Source organism: Eurytemora carolleeae, unplaced genomic scaffold, assembly GCF_000591075.1.
Source record: "Eurytemora carolleeae unplaced genomic scaffold, Eaff_2.0 scaffold990, whole genome shotgun sequence".
In the NCBI taxonomy this organism is placed as follows: Eukaryota; Metazoa; Arthropoda; class Copepoda; order Calanoida; family Temoridae; genus Eurytemora; species Eurytemora carolleeae.
In genome coordinates this window covers 36,902-52,878 of record NW_019396963.1, presented here as the reverse complement: position 1 = coordinate 52,878, position 15,977 = coordinate 36,902, and the positions used below count along the sequence as shown (strand labels likewise).

General features: G+C 33.5%; 1 protein-coding gene across 1 annotated transcript; it reads left to right on the top strand.

The window, feature by feature from the left end:
• The first annotated feature begins 238 nt into the window (after positions 1 to 238).
• Positions 239 to 15,977, top strand: LOC111710570 (phosphatidylserine decarboxylase proenzyme, mitochondrial). Its single transcript, XM_023484677.1, has 12 exons — positions 239 to 442; positions 4,176 to 4,268; positions 5,083 to 5,171; positions 5,503 to 5,558; positions 5,933 to 5,985; positions 7,172 to 7,287; positions 9,796 to 9,852; positions 10,438 to 10,487; positions 13,302 to 13,377; positions 14,075 to 14,178; positions 14,250 to 14,321; positions 14,399 to 15,977. Exons 1-12 carry the CDS (start codon positions 251 to 253, stop codon positions 14,857 to 14,859), a joined length of 1,419 nt encoding a protein of 472 aa, XP_023340445.1. The 5' UTR covers positions 239 to 250; the 3' UTR covers positions 14,860 to 15,977.

Sequence of the window (15,977 nt, the reverse complement as noted above, 5' to 3'; positions counted from 1 at the left end):
ATTGTATCTTTTTATATACAGCGATGACTGTAGATTGTCTTTTTGGCTTATCAGAAGCTGGTGATTGTAATTAGTTAATATATTATGTAATTTAAAATTAAATGGTTTAGTTTATACGTCGCTGATTTTAAGTGAAATCAGCAAATCAATATATCAAAGTAGGGTTTTGTTTGAATTATAAAAAAAATTTAAATCTTTCTGATTTTCTTTAAAACTGATGAATTATAAAGCATTTTATTTCAGATTAAAAATGTGTCTAGCTCCCCCGCACAAAACTGAATCAACTAATCCCGCTGGATGGAAACGGCAAGATGGCGGCGAAGGAAAAAGATGGCGGGATCTCATGTTTCCGGTCGGGAAGGAGCGATGGGGCAAGTTCCGCGAATGGGGGCGGAGCAATCTTGTAGGGGTGGAACAAACTGTTGCTCTGGTCACAACCTGGGTAAGCATATTTAGAATATTGTTCATTTACATTGTTGATTTGAATAATACTGTTGATTTTAATTAAAATGTGTTTAGTGCGTAACTTTATTTTCGTTCCCGGCTCAGCTGTATATTTATCTTGATGCTTGGCCGTTTTTGGTCTTTCAAAATACCACCTTATATGTACCAACATTGGTTGGTTATTTCCTTTCAACGCGCTATGTGAATTGTGCATCATAGAAAAAAACAAACCATTTTTTTACTATGTTGGACTACTCTCTAAAAAATGTATCAGTCAACATTTACGCTAAAAAATCACTTTACCCCCGAAAATACTCTTTTCTCTGTTCTTTGAACAATTTGACTTAAACACTTTTCTTTTATTTAAAAATATTTTTACTGTTATACATATATTACATTTATCAACAGAACAATGTAACGGATTTCTTTATACTAAATACCCAGTGCAGCTGTTTATTTTACATAATTAGAAATCTATTTGTAAAGGAATGATGATTCTTTATTGACGTACGACTAGAATCTTCTAGATATAAAGATCTGAAGAGTGAACTTTGTTTCCTCCCGGGCATATATATTAAGTTGTAATCTCTGTTTGTCTGTCTGATCATAACTCGGCAACCCCTTGACCGATTTGCCTCAAATATTTTGATTGGGGAACTCGAAAGACCCACGGGAATGTTCTTAGCTTGGTTTTGAGATTCTAAGTTGAGTTTGTCGACTTTAATAGCGAAAATTTAGTTTCCCGGTAAAATCGTTAATGTGCAGCGGGTAAACGGCGGGAGTAACTTTAGTAACCTTGGCAGCGCTGTGTTCCCAAGCTAGTATATAATATAAATGAAATACTAGATAATCATGGAATGAAGGAACAAGTTCACAGTTGTTGCAAGTAACCTAGAAAAAACACTTCATAAATTCCATTATGTAAGTTTAATTTCAAATGACCCTTCATGCATTGAGGATTCACAACAGTACCCTTGAAACCTTTATCCGATCAATAATTTGGATGATATTGTTGTTCTTCTATATTCCAAAATGTTTAATTCTTCTTTGATTCCTGTATCTGTTCCTATTGTAAAATGCGCGAGTCACTTTTCCACAGAAATTTCAACTGAAAATGATCAGTCTAAAATTATGACATAGATTTTTGAATCCGGCATAGGCATCTTTGTATGGTCATTTAAAATGATGCTTACAATCCCTTTAATAAAGCAAAGGGTCGAAATTTAATCTTAAATATGCATTTATGTAAAACTAGCTCTGGGTAGGAGTTCATGTAACTTGTAAGTTGTGTTACGTTAGCCCGACCACTAAGTATCAGGTTCTTATTACCAAAATAAATAGGTTTTTTTGTTGTTAATTTTTTTATTGCAGAAAAAAATACTAGTTCATGTAATAGACTAGTTTATGTCATGGACTAGTTTATTTCATAGACTAGTTTATGTCATAGACTAGTTTATGTCATAGACTAGTTTGTCATAGACAAGTTCATGTTATGGACAGAATATTTTTTAATGGTTGATTAAGATACATTTTATAAATATCTTTAGAACCAAATTTTCTGTTTATTTTATTTATGAATATATCATAGATTAATTAAAATAACAGGTAGGACACTAGATGTCGTCTTTTCAAGATTTATGTGTTTTTCGTTCACAATAACCCTGAGGCAGATTCCAAAAGGAGTTACGCGTAGTCGGCGTAGAACAGGCCTTCTCTCTCTGTTGATAATCTATAACTAATATAATTAACTTGTTTTTCTTCAAATGTGGATACATCAATTCTGTAAAGAATTCGTTAAGATAATCCAAGTGTGCAATTACAAAGTAGGTGTACTTGTACAGTAGAAGAACAGTATAACACAGCACCTCCCCCCCCCCTTAATTTAACGTTCTTTGGTAGGATATTGGTATATATATTATGGGTGTCCCAATAAACATATGAATTAGGAGAAACCCTAATTGTAACGACAAAAAAAAAATATTTTTTTTTGTGTGTGGACATTTTTAATCTTGAACGCTCTGCATGACATCTTGATAATTTTTTGAAAAATATAAGCTGTGTTTTGGAAATCCCGATAATAGGACTTAATGTTTTAAGTTTAATAGCACACTAGTTGTGTTCGCAACAATTTCTGCGGAAATAAAAGACGATTAAATGTCTTCCCGAAAGGCCCATGTTATTGGGACACTCTATATACCTTGACTAATGTACGTCAATACTGCATTATTCAGGCTAATTTAATATACCCCAAGGACCGAATACGTCTAATCCAGTTCAATCCAGATTCAGAATAATAAAACTGTAAGTTAATTAACTCTGTAAAATTATATGTACATTTAAGAATTAGTCTTAACATTTTCTGCTGCTTTATATACGTCATATAATAAATGTGCCTCATGAGCGGATGATTATTTTAACATTAAATTGGTTTTTATAAAGCTTTAAAGTTCTATGTTAAAGTATGTTATCTGATTAAAGAACGTTTAAAATTAGAAAAATTTAGACTTAAAACAAATTAAATTTTTTTGAAAAAGTTTAAAATATCTTTTAAAAAAAAATACAGGTATGCGGGAAAGAAGTAATTTTTCTAAAAAAAATTATTTGAGTGCCTTAGTCTGCAGAGTCTGCACGGGCCTTTCGTCATTTTAAACATACCGCGCGGACTACTTTCTACCAGAGAATATCCAGTATAACGGAGTATACCGGAGTTAAACGGAATACAAAGGAGAATAAACTCCAGTTTACCGGAGTATACCGGAGTAAAACGTAATACAAAGGAGAATAAACTCCAGTGTAACGGAGTATACCGGAGTAAAACGGAATACATATGAGAATAAACTCCAGTATAACGGAGTATACCGGAGTAACACGGAATACATAGGAGAATAAACTCCAGTATAACGGATTATACCGGAGTTAAACGAAATAAAACAGAGAATAAACTCCAGTGTAACGGAGTATATCTGAGTTAAATGGAATACAACGGAGAATAAACTCCATTATAACGGAGTATACCGGAGTTAAACGAAATACAAAGGAGAATAAACTCCAGTATAACGGAGTAAAACGGAACACAAAGGAGAATAAACTCCAGTGTAACGGAGTATACCGGAGTTAAACGAAATACAACGGAGAATAAACCCCAGTATAACGGAGTTAAACGGAGTTAAACAAAATACAACGGAGAATAAACCCCAGAATAACGGAATATATCTGAGTTAAATGGAATACAACGGAGAATACAATCCAGTTTACCGGAGTATACCGGAGTTAAATGGAATGCAAAGGAGATTAAACTCCAGCATAACTGAGTATACCGGAGTTAAACGAAATACAACGGAGAATAAACTTCAGTATAACGGAGTATATCTGAGTTAAACGAAATAAAACGGAGAATAAACTCCAGTGTAACGGAGTATATCTGAGTTAAATGGAATACAACGGAGAATAAATTCCAGTATAACGGAGTATACCGGAGTTAAACGAAATACACCGGTGAATACACTCCAGTTTACCGGAGTTAAACGGAATAAACTGTAGAGTGCAGGACTAAAAAGAAAAGGAACAGGGAGTAATCAAAACTCAATTGAATATAATAATCCAAAATCTACAAAAATTAGGAGATATATACACAAACCAGTATTTGTTGCACACATTCTTGGGGGATCCCAGAGGTACGGTACCAAGAACATAGATTCTTGCAATCCTCATATTAATTATTTTGTATTCAGGTTGTCAACTTGGAGTTGAATTTTACTCTTCTCTCTCTTCCCATCCTTTTCACTGGATTTTTAACCATTCTCTCCCCTCACACAGATATACAGGTAGAATATATAATAGCTCTTCAAGGAAGATCTAAAAAGAAACTTTTATCTTGATTTTAAAGCAAAAGAAATCTTGAATTCTATTCTGAAGTGAATCTGTCTCAGATTACGTTCTATTCAAAACTTGAAATGAAATGGAAGCTGATTCTGCTAAAAATAATTCAAAATTTCTTTGTTGAAACTTGTATAATAGTATTTGGAATTGTAAAACTTTTAACAAAAAATTGTTCAAATTATTTTGCGTTTGTCAAATTTTACCTTTACATATTAGGACTGTTCAGGGACTATTTTTATTGGAAACCATAACAAGAACTGTAGTGTCGGGCCTGGGCAAACACTGCATGCGTTGTTGTGTTTAAATAGTTCCTTTACTGTCCTAATACGTCAGAGTAAAATGTAAACAATCACTTTATCCTCTCGGTGGTGTTCACTGATCAAAAAATATTGTACAGTACTGCCTGTAGGCATGTGTATGCGTACCTATCCCATCTTTACTCTACAACTCATGCTATATGTTTACTAAACAATAATGTTGTAATGTACTGTTAAGGGATGTGTATGTGGTCCTGTACCATTTGTACTGCTATGTTCACTAAACAATGTACTATTGTACTGTGCTGTCCAGGCATATGTGAATGGATCTGTATTGTATGTACTGCTATGTTTACTAAACAATAGTATTGTACCGTACTGTACAGGGATGTGTGTGTGGATCTGTGTTATCTGTACTGTTATGTACAGGGATGTGTGTGTGGATCTGAATTATCTGTACTGCTATGTTTACTTAACAATAATATTATACTGTACTGTACAGGCATGTGTATGTGGATCTGTGTTATCTGTACTGCTATGTTTACTAAACAAGCATGGTTGGATGGACCCTCCAGCCCATTACACTGACAGGTCCAGAATTTTTTTTCAATCAATAAAAATAATTTAGAAATCAGTAATACAATGAGGCCCATAATACCTTGCAATAGGAAAACAACATAATAGCAACCTTATTGTATTTGAATTGATGCTGTAAGAAAGCTTGAATTTACAATTAGCTTGAAAATCAATTTATTAAGTGAAAAAGGCCTGTCCATTAGTTTACACTGCAAAAATGTTATGTTTTTTTGTTCGTTTGCTGATTGCTAATCATAACAGTCGTCTTCCTATTCCACAAAATATAATTGGTCCCACTGCATACCGAAATTTATTAGCATTAAAGCAATCAAGTTTTATATTTCAGAATTGGGTTGACCAGCTTATTCAGGAGACAGACAAAAGTACATCCAGATGATTTAGGTGCGGTTTTATATTTTTCTTGATAACAACAACTGCACTGTACGTACTAATGTTTTTGATGGAAACAATTATTTAAAGACCAAGATTATTATTAAATGAAACCAAGAGTTCTTGCTACAAACTTTAATTTTCTAATCCTTATATCTTAGCAGCCAGATGTTGTAGACCTTTGATATTTCTAAATTTTGAATTTAGTTAAATCAACTAACGAAGTTGGAAAAAAGATTACACTGTCAGGGTTTAAAGATATGGGTATTAAAAAATTCTAGTTTATGGCAAGAACTCAGTTTCGTTGTTTATCGCTACAGACATTGTTTTAAACACATTATTTTGCCTGAAAATAAATCTACAGTTTTTTATTTCATTATGTTTAGGTTTCCAGGATCAGTGTTATCAAACACTCTCATTGAGGATGCGAACCTACAAGGTAATTTTCAACATATCAGGAATATTTGTTTGATGCGACTCCAGACGTAATTTTAAGTGTATACTGAGCTGAAAACTTTAGAATGGATAAACTTTAATCCTGACTTCTTGATCCGAATATCCACTGTGGAAACTTTTCATTTTAGTCCTAATCCACTCTTTTTCTCTCTCCTTGGATATCCGTAAATTGTTTTCTCCAATGAGAATATTTCTGTTCTCTCATTGGTTGCCCGCTTTTCTCTGATTGGCTGCTACAGTTTCTCTGATGATTAAATATTAATATGAATTTTATCGTTTTTCATACACTTTTAAGATAATCTTGCAAGATTATGTTAATCTTGAGATTATCAAAAAGAGTGGATCAAGCATTAATCCCGATATCCACCATTCTAAAGTTTTCAGCTCTGGTAGCCTTTAAACCTTTATATGATCATGGATTAATGTCCTTGTTTTTCAAGCTGTAAATATATATTTTTTTAATTCTTTATTACTAATGGTGTAGAGATAATGTAGGAAAATAACAGACTGTTTAAGATATAAAAACGACGACATCTTCCTCATTAAATATTAATTATTAAAAAAATTAAATATTAAAGATAATATTTATTGTTTGATGATTTGAAAGGAAGACGACATTCAATAGAAACTAACCTTTTTTGGCTTACCCCCGTTAAAATACATTTAAGAACTAAATGCGTATTTAAAATTTATGTCCACTAATAATTTTCAATGTTTTAACATTGATTTTAACATTGTACTGTTAAAATGGTTTAAACTTTATGGGTCGAGTCCGCCTCATGCAAGAGTCCGCTCCATGCATGACACCGACCCATGGAGTAGTGGCATGTTCTTTCAGAACGGTATAGCCTTGAAACCGTTATGATCATGGATTAATAATGATATGTCCTTATTTTAGGTGAAATTATAAAATTTTTTATTTCTCTGTTTATTATGCTGTAACACTGTTACATCTACATCTAGAGCGAGCTGAACAGTTGTACCAGGCAAAACAAGACAGTGCACGAAATGAACCAGACCCTTATAGGGAAATTCTAGTGAGAGGGAAATTTAGGAATATAACAGAATTAAACAATTTTTTAAAGATTTTTCTACAGCCCCTTTCAAATGGCGTTTAGCGCCAGATGCAGCGTTCTTTTCATAATATGATTAAGACGACATTACTCTAGGTTCTGCCCTTGAATCAGCTGTCACGTGTTTGGGGTCGAGCAGCGGATACTGAATTACCGACGCCATTTAAATTCATTTCAGTCTGGCTTTTTGCAACCCTCATGCGCTGTGACAGGTAAAAAAAATATTTTGCTGTTGACATAAATTTTAGGGTTTATCAAGATTTCAGATTTAGGTCGACAAGGTTTTGTAAATATAATGAACTATTGAATTTGGGAAAGCGGAAAGTTTATTTTAAGAAATATTAATAAACGAAACTATAACAACAAAAGTATTAAATATAACAATAACTATAATACATTGTCTAAACACCAAACAAGGTTGTGAAAGGACTGATTAATGGTAATAGTATTGTTAAAACGAATAAAAATAATTGTGTGTAGTTGGGAAATTTTGTTGGAGTATTATTATATGTATTATCCACTATACTACTTATTTTAACCGCAACAACTTTATAAACACATTGCATTTTAAAAGAATTTTATATTAATTTATGCGATTTTAGGTACTTTCCCAAAGGTATTTTCCCAAGTGGCAAGTTCCCAAGTGTAATTTCCCAAGTGGCAACTTCCCAAATGTGCAATTTCCCAAGCGGCAACTTCTCAAGTGTCTATAGCCGCAGCGCTCGGCTCTCAGCCTGTTCTAGCCGCGGCGCTCGGCCCCCATGCCCATTCTAGCCACTTGGGAAATTTCAAATTTGGGAAATTGCCAATTGGGAAATTGTCATTTGGGAAGTCGCCCTTGTAAAAATGCCTTTGGAAAAGTACCTAACACCGATAGATAGATAGATAGATAGATAAAAACGATTACTAAAACATGTAAACATTTTTCATTATTAAACATTTAAATAAAATGTAAGTTACATAATGTAACACTTGGTGAAAAAGCTAAAAAAATTACAAAATTTACATATTTTCCATTTTCCATTTGGTATTTCCATAAAACAGAACTTCTTCAGTTATTGTTGGTGGAAATACAGTCCATATAGTTTTAGTACTAACATTATCATTGTCTCCAATTGGTAACATTGTTATTTAAGTACTTCAGTTTTATTATATAATTAATTATTATCATTATTATTGTTATGAAAAGTTCTATTATAATATTTTATTAATGATCAATGTCAACATGTTGCTAAGTAAAACCTTTCATGCTTTTACAGCCTTTAATGAGTGTATTTTGATATAATGTAAACATAATTATATTTGTTTTTTACTTCTATTTCTTTTATGTTTACACATCACAACTTAACAAAATATGAACATGATTAAAGGAATTGAGGTTTTGCCACAAACTTTTATTTTCTAATCACTATATCTTTGGAACCCAATGCTGTAGATCATTGATATTTCAAACTATGAATTATGTTATGATCAAATAATAATAGTTTGAAATATCAAAGATTAATATCTTTAGAAAGGAGAAATATAGGTTTTAGACTTTTTGAGTTTGTGGCAAAAACTCAGTTCCTTTATATTTACTTTTGAGTATAAAGTTGTTTCCTTAAAAAATTTTCAGCGCACATCTATGGACTATTACAAACTGCAAACTCCTTTGTAACGTTTCTGATTTATATATGCGAAAAAGACAATTTTCTTTAAATTTTCTACTAGTTAAAATTGTATGATTCAAAATTCTATGAAAAGATCCTTCTGTAATTTATTGGTTGTTGAACTACTGACTTAAATTTAAAGAAGTATTTAGGAAGCAAAATTCGGATAGATATATTGTTAATCGTTTTATGCTTAGTTTTTCAATCGTTTTCAGAAACAATCGTTTCGTTTTCGGAATAAAAGATCGTTTTTTAAAAGCAACCCACTCGTTTTGAACTTTTAGAAAACGAATAACGATCGTTTTTATGAAAACGTTTTGCGAGCGATTGTTTTTTTAACAAAAAATTATTGACAATTATGCTAACGATCGTTAACGAAACGACGAATTTAATAAAAACTGTCGTTTTAAAAAAAAATTACATGCAACTTTATTAAATGTCGTCTTACATGAAGTTAAACAGTTGTGTAGGATCTAAAACTTCTTGATATTTTCTTAAAAACTACTCTTTGATAAGTACAGATGCCCTTCAGGTCAGTTTCCTCTCTTCTTTAATTCGATCGTTAACGAAGGGTCGTCGTTAACGATCGTTAACGAAACGACTATTTGAAAAACGATCGGTTTTCAAAATGATTGTTTTAAAAACGACCATTTATAAAAAAAACGATCGTTTTTAAAAACGACCGTTTTGTTTTCGATTTTTCGTCGTCGTTTTCATAACGAAACGATCGTTTAAAAAAAATAAAAACGTTAATATCCCTTTATATAGAGATACGAATGCATGTTGGGAATGTTTTTGTAAGTTTGTGTAACCCTCCATTCAAAGAAGGGCATGCCCTATTGACTGCAATACCTTTAAAAACATAATATATCTGGCTTTAATCCTCATATTTTTTTCTTTTTTGCAGAAACCCCACTGAATGAAAATGAACAGTTTTGAAAAATAAAGATATGTATATCTAAATCTTATTTGTTCAGATAAAGTTTTTAATGGTACCGTTGTGAATCGGACATGTGAATGTTTTAAAGTATAAAGTTTAAAGTGTGTTTTTTTAAAACTGTTTTTTTCCAGGACGGAGGCCGAGTTTGATTGTCTTTCTCAATACAGAACCATTAGCCAGTTTTTTAGGTAAAAAATAGGGTTTTTATTAAACGTGTTAAATTCTATTACTTGAAATGTTTTGGAGAAAAACTTGAAAATGTATTGTTTCCATCAGAGTTCTCTCAGAAGATAAAAGTTTGAAAAAAAAAAACTTTTTAAAGTATTTTTCTTTATAATCTTATCATCTTTGATTTTTTTTAAAATGGGGTTTTCTATTAAACCTATGCCTAAAGTGTTTTTAAATAAATAAATTTGTACGGAAACTGTCAAACCGGTTTTCAGTACGAGGAAAATTTATCAAAAAAAGAAAAAATTGTTGTACTTTTTAATAATTTATTCATTGGGTTCCATCAACTTTAATATTTAATAAATATTCCTAAATTCTCATTAAAGGGATTGTAAACGTAATTTCAAGTGACATTAAGTGACATTTCTGATTTACAACGGGGCCTTAAACGCCTTTTCCGATCCAGTTATTGTGGTTTCTCCACAAAACCAACTTGTGCATTAACATAATTGAAAACTTTTTAAGCTAATAAAACAACGTTTTCTTCCACATTATTTTTTTTCTTGATCATTGATATATGAAAAAATTAAAAAAGTTTTCTTCAGGCGAAAACTAAAACCTGGATTGAGGCCAGTTTGTCCTGTAAGCTCAATAGGTAATTTTTTTTATAGATTTTTAGTTCTATAAAGGATTTTCTAATCCCAATATCTCAGTAACCTAATATTGTAAACCTTGGATATTTCAAACTATAAATTCTGTTAGATCAAATTATCTCAGTTTGAAATAACAAAGGTTTACATTATCAGGTTGCAAAAATATAGGAATCAGAATATTAGAATTTGTGGCAAAGACTTAATTCCTTTATTCATGAATTAATGAATAATTTTATCATTTCATAAAGTTTAAAAGTAAGAGGTTGTAATATTTAAAGCATTGGTTACTCATAATAAACCCCCCCCTCCCCCCGCCCTTACTCTCTTTGCTGAGTCAAAGGAGAAGATTGGACAGTGCACCCCAGATCTTTCTAGAATACAGACGTAATTTCCCGTTTGCATATGAACTTATGAAGGCTGGGGGACTGGCACAACATACAGCTAACAGACAGTTAACAGATAGCTGATAGATGAACCTGCAACATGCCTGCCAGGGAACGCAGGAGGCCATCAGCAACTTCTACCATCCTTACTTATACTCGAATGTGTATCATCGGATTCATCAGTATCCTCAAGAGATTCATCTCCTGCAGTTTCTGGAACTGAACCGATTGAACTCGTACCGGCAAGTCGGGACTACCCACCGATTGTAACAGTTTCAGCTTGTCCTACCATGGACCAAGATGTACCAGATGAAACTCTATATTCTCAAGCTGGTCCTATAAACAGGGCTACTGGAGATATAGAGCAACCAACATGTCCGGGGCAAACAGACCAACTACAGTTCGGCTAGTTCAACTACAAGTAAGGGCAACTTCTCCAGATGGTTCTATGAATAGAAACACTGGATCTATTGAACAACCAAGATGTGCAAATACAGGAGAACTAGGATACCCAAGATATCAGATGCGGCCTCGTCCTTATATTAGAGACGCTTATCTTTACATATCTGGAGCAGCTAGAAAATCTAGTCAGACTTATAACTCCTGGAGCAGAAGCTAAACTATATATTTGAGACACTGCTCTTTCCAGACATCCCTACAAATATCCATTATAGAAGAACAAGATGATCGATCTTGATACAGACAGCTCTTCGCATATCTTTTGTAAAAGCAACCAAGATAATTTTGGGACAGGAGGCGCTGATCTTTACAGACAGCCCTTCATAAATCTGGAACAGCTAGACAATTCAGTCAAGACCTATGACTCCAAGAGCAGAAGCTAAACCTGGAGATGCTGCTCTTTACAGATAGCTCTCCACATACCCATAATAGAAGAATAAGATAATCTCGTGACAAGAGACAATGATCTTTACAGACAACTTCACATAACTGTTGTAGAAATAGCTGCAGGATACCCAGGAGAACTAAGACTTCCAGGACACATAGGAGAACTAGGACTTCCAGGACATACAAGAGAACTAGGATATCCAGGGCAAATAAGTCCAACTACAGATCACTTCAGCCAGTCCAACCAAAGACCAAGATATATTCTCCAGCTAGTTCTATGAACAGAGCTACTGGAGACTTTGAGCAGATAAAGTGTTCGTACAGAGGAGAACTAGATTACCCCGCCAATACATTATAGGCTGCTCTGTACTCTCTAGTGGATTCTGAGCACGGAGACGCTGCTCACTGTAGAGCAGCTCCTCACAGACCTGTTCTGAGTACAGGAAGCAGCTGAGAACACAGTAAGAGCATCTAAGATTGGAAGAACAGTTAACGTAGCAGGGACTTCAGGAGCAGCTCCGTTTAGTAAGGAAGCAGCTGAGAATGTAGAAGCATCTCGGATTGTAGGAGCAGCTAAAGTAGCAGAGACTCTAAGAGCAGCTCCGGTAATGCAGAGCTAACAAAGAGGATACTCTAGGAGCAGCTCCGGTAATGCACAGCTAACATAGCAGAGAAACTAGGAGCAGCGGTAATAAACAGCTAACATAGCAGAGACTCTAGGAGCAGCTCTGGTAATGAACAGCTAACATAACAGAGAATTTAGGAGCAGCTCTGGTACTGAAGGAAGCAGCTGGGAATGTAGTGGAAGCATCCCATATTGTAAGAGTAGCTAAAGTAGCGGAGATTCTGGAAGCAGCTAGAGTACCAGCTAAGATTGCAGTGTAAGAGATACTGAACTGGAGCAGCTAAACGAGATATCGAGTTGGAGTAGCTGTTTAGATAGATACGGAACTGGAGCAGCTGAATGAGATATTGAGGTTAAGGAAGCTGCTCAGACAGACACCGAACTGGAACACCCGAAGCACAGTTTCTTAAATACCATAGAGAGCTGATTCAACAAGAATAACCTTAAGCAGATGTATTTAGAACAATAAACTGAAAAGCTGATAAATCCAATTCATTCATACTCTGAGATATATATAGAGAGAGAACATTAAAGGGGTTTATGAAACAAAGTACGGGGACTTAGAGCAAGACATGATTGATCTCTAAAATCCTTAAGATTTATATCTGTAATTGTAATCACTTGAAAAGCTTCAATCATTACAAGGTTTTTCTCCATTTTTTTCTCCATTTTTCATTTATCAAATTATTCAGAAACTCTGCTAAAATTTGGAAAATTCAGTTTGATGGTATCATAAGTTCATTATAGTTCTGAGTATTAGTTTTTTAATATTAATTATAGTTTCACCGTAAACTATGGTTTATTTGAAGTGCAAAGACGACCTTTTCATCAATTAGAGTAACTTTTGTACAGCATACGGGCATACTACAGAGAAGACACATGGGACGGTACACTGATGAATCATCCCCTTCTACTTCTACTAATTTCTAAACTTCTAGTCAGATTAATGTGCATTATTTTAGTTAGTCCAGCAGATGGTTCACTCACATACATTGGTCTTGTCCAGGGTTCATACTTGGAGCAGATTAAAGGGATCAGGTAGGTTATACTTGGAGCAGATTAAAGGGATTAGGTAGGTTATACTTGAAGCAGATTAAAGGGATAAGGTAGGTTATACTTGGAGTAGATTAAAGGGATCAGGTAGGTTATATACTTTGAGCAGATTAAAGGGACCAGGTAGGTTATACTTGGAGCAGATTAAAGGGATTAGGTAGGTTATACTGGAGCAGATTAAAGGGATCATGTAGGTTATACTTGGAGCAGATTAAAGGGATCAGGTAGGTTATACTTGTAGCAGATTAAAGGGATAAGGTAGGTTATACTTGGAGCAGATTAAAGGGATCATGTAGGTTATACTTGGAGCAGATTAAAGGGATAAGGTAGGTTATACTAGGAGCAGATTAAAGGGACCAGGTAGGTTATACTTGGAGCAGATTAAAGGGATTAGGTAGGTTATACTTGGAGCAGATTAAAGGGATCAGGTAGGATATATACTAGGAGCAGATTAAAGGGATAAGGTAGGTTATACTTGGAGCAGATTAAAGCGATTAGGTAGGTTATACTAGGAGCAGATTAAAGGGATAAGGTAGGTCATACTTGGAACAGATTAAAGGGACCAGGTAGGTTATACTAGGAGCATATTAAAGGGATAAGGTAGGTTATACTTGGAGCAGATTAAAGGAATCATATGAAAATAATATGATAAGTAGGAGACCATTATTGTCCAATTTTTTAGATACTGCTTGAAACAATTCTTTGGCCCTTTGTATGAGCTAGATGATGATGCTAGCAAAGAACCAATTAATTCAATTTTATCAAGAACACAGATTTGGGATTCAGGTAATCATTTTTAAAGACTTTTTTAAAATGGCTCTAAAATGTATTCAAAGTTTTACATCTGCATACTTTAGATTCAGTTTATCTGCTTGAGGATCAAATTTTAACTCAATCTCCAGAAGTTTACCAACTTTTACATTATCCTGGTAAGTTGCATGTTTTATACACATTTGCATTCCATTGTTTTCTTATAACAGTTTTGCAACTTATTTTACAATTTTAGGTCGGACAGCACTGTTTCAAGCAGTTATCTATCTAAGCCCTTCAGATTACCATAGATTTCATTCCCCTACAACCTGGACCGTGCACAAACGACGACATTTCCCAGGAAAACTGTACAGTGTGTCCCCATCTGTTGTGCGCAAAATGCCGGGACTCTTTCACACAAATGAGCGCGTGGCTCTGTTTGGCGAGTGGCAACATGGATTCTTTTCTATGACCGCTGTTGGAGCCACAAATGTTGGTTCTATTGTGATGAACTTTGACAATGAGTTGATGACAAACCTGCGAGGGAGTGAGTACTCTGAAAAAATCTACGAGAACGATGGTATTCGTATTGAAAAGGGCGAGGAAATGGGGTTCTTCAATTTTGGATCAACCATCGTTCTTGTTTTCGAGGCTCCGATAGATTACCAATTCAGAAAGGAGTCAATGACAAGGGTGAAAGTTGGTGAAGGAATGTAGAATGTAAAAATGCAACCCTGAACTTAAAAACGACAAAAAAGAATTAGCAAACTCATTATTCAACTCTAAGCATAATTCGTATTTGTAATTAACTATTGCGGCCAAAAAGTACTAAGCACAACGGAGAAAAAAGTACACATTCAATTTTGATACGTTCTGAGGGTCAAAATTATCGCACTCACTCAATTAAATTTTTAAAAATGAATTTGATTGAATTTTTTTATGACTTTTACCAAGCAAAGTCCATGCTGCATTAAATTGATAAAGACCAATGAATCTGAAGTTATACGTTTATTACTAAGAATAAGAAATGCATATAAATGTTATTTGTTCCCAAAATTATTTTTCTTAAAAACATCTATAAATGTCATCAAATAGCTTAACTGACAAACTTTAAAAAAGAACTTTAAGTTCTTGTTAAAAGGCTTTTAATATTTTAAGATAAAAAATCATTTAAAATTGTTAATTATTAAATGACGATGAATGATGATTAAACCAGAGTTATGAAGATTATGTACTAAGTACATTACTGTTTGGGGATTGATTATGTACTAAGTACATTACTGTTTTCTTAGAAGCATATTTATATTGATATTAACCAATGAAATTTCACACCTATACAATCGACATTACTTTTACATTTATTTGATATTTATTATTGAAAGTATTATTTTTTTAAACATAATATTCATGATCTCACCTTTTTTTGTTAGAGAATATTGCTTTTAAAAAAGTCTGACTTTTTGCTCTAAAGCAATGTATAATATTTGTCACTAGGGGTGCAACTTGTACTACCCCCCCCCCTCCTCAAACCGGTCCCATATTCACTTTTTTAGTCATATTACCTCAGTCTTAATGTAGCACTAAGGACCAAAAACTGTTTTAATTGAAACTTTAAATGTTTTTGCAAATTATTTACATTGAAAAAACCTAACCAAGGGGGGGGGGTGATTATTATAAAATAAAAATAAAAGTAATTTGCCTTGTATTATAACCCAGCATTTGCAGTAGAATTGAATTCTTTTCAGCTAAAGATTTTACAGTTAACAGCTTTGTTATTGTTTCGTTCAGAACTGTTATTGTTCTATTTATCTGGTGAAATATATATATAATGGAAA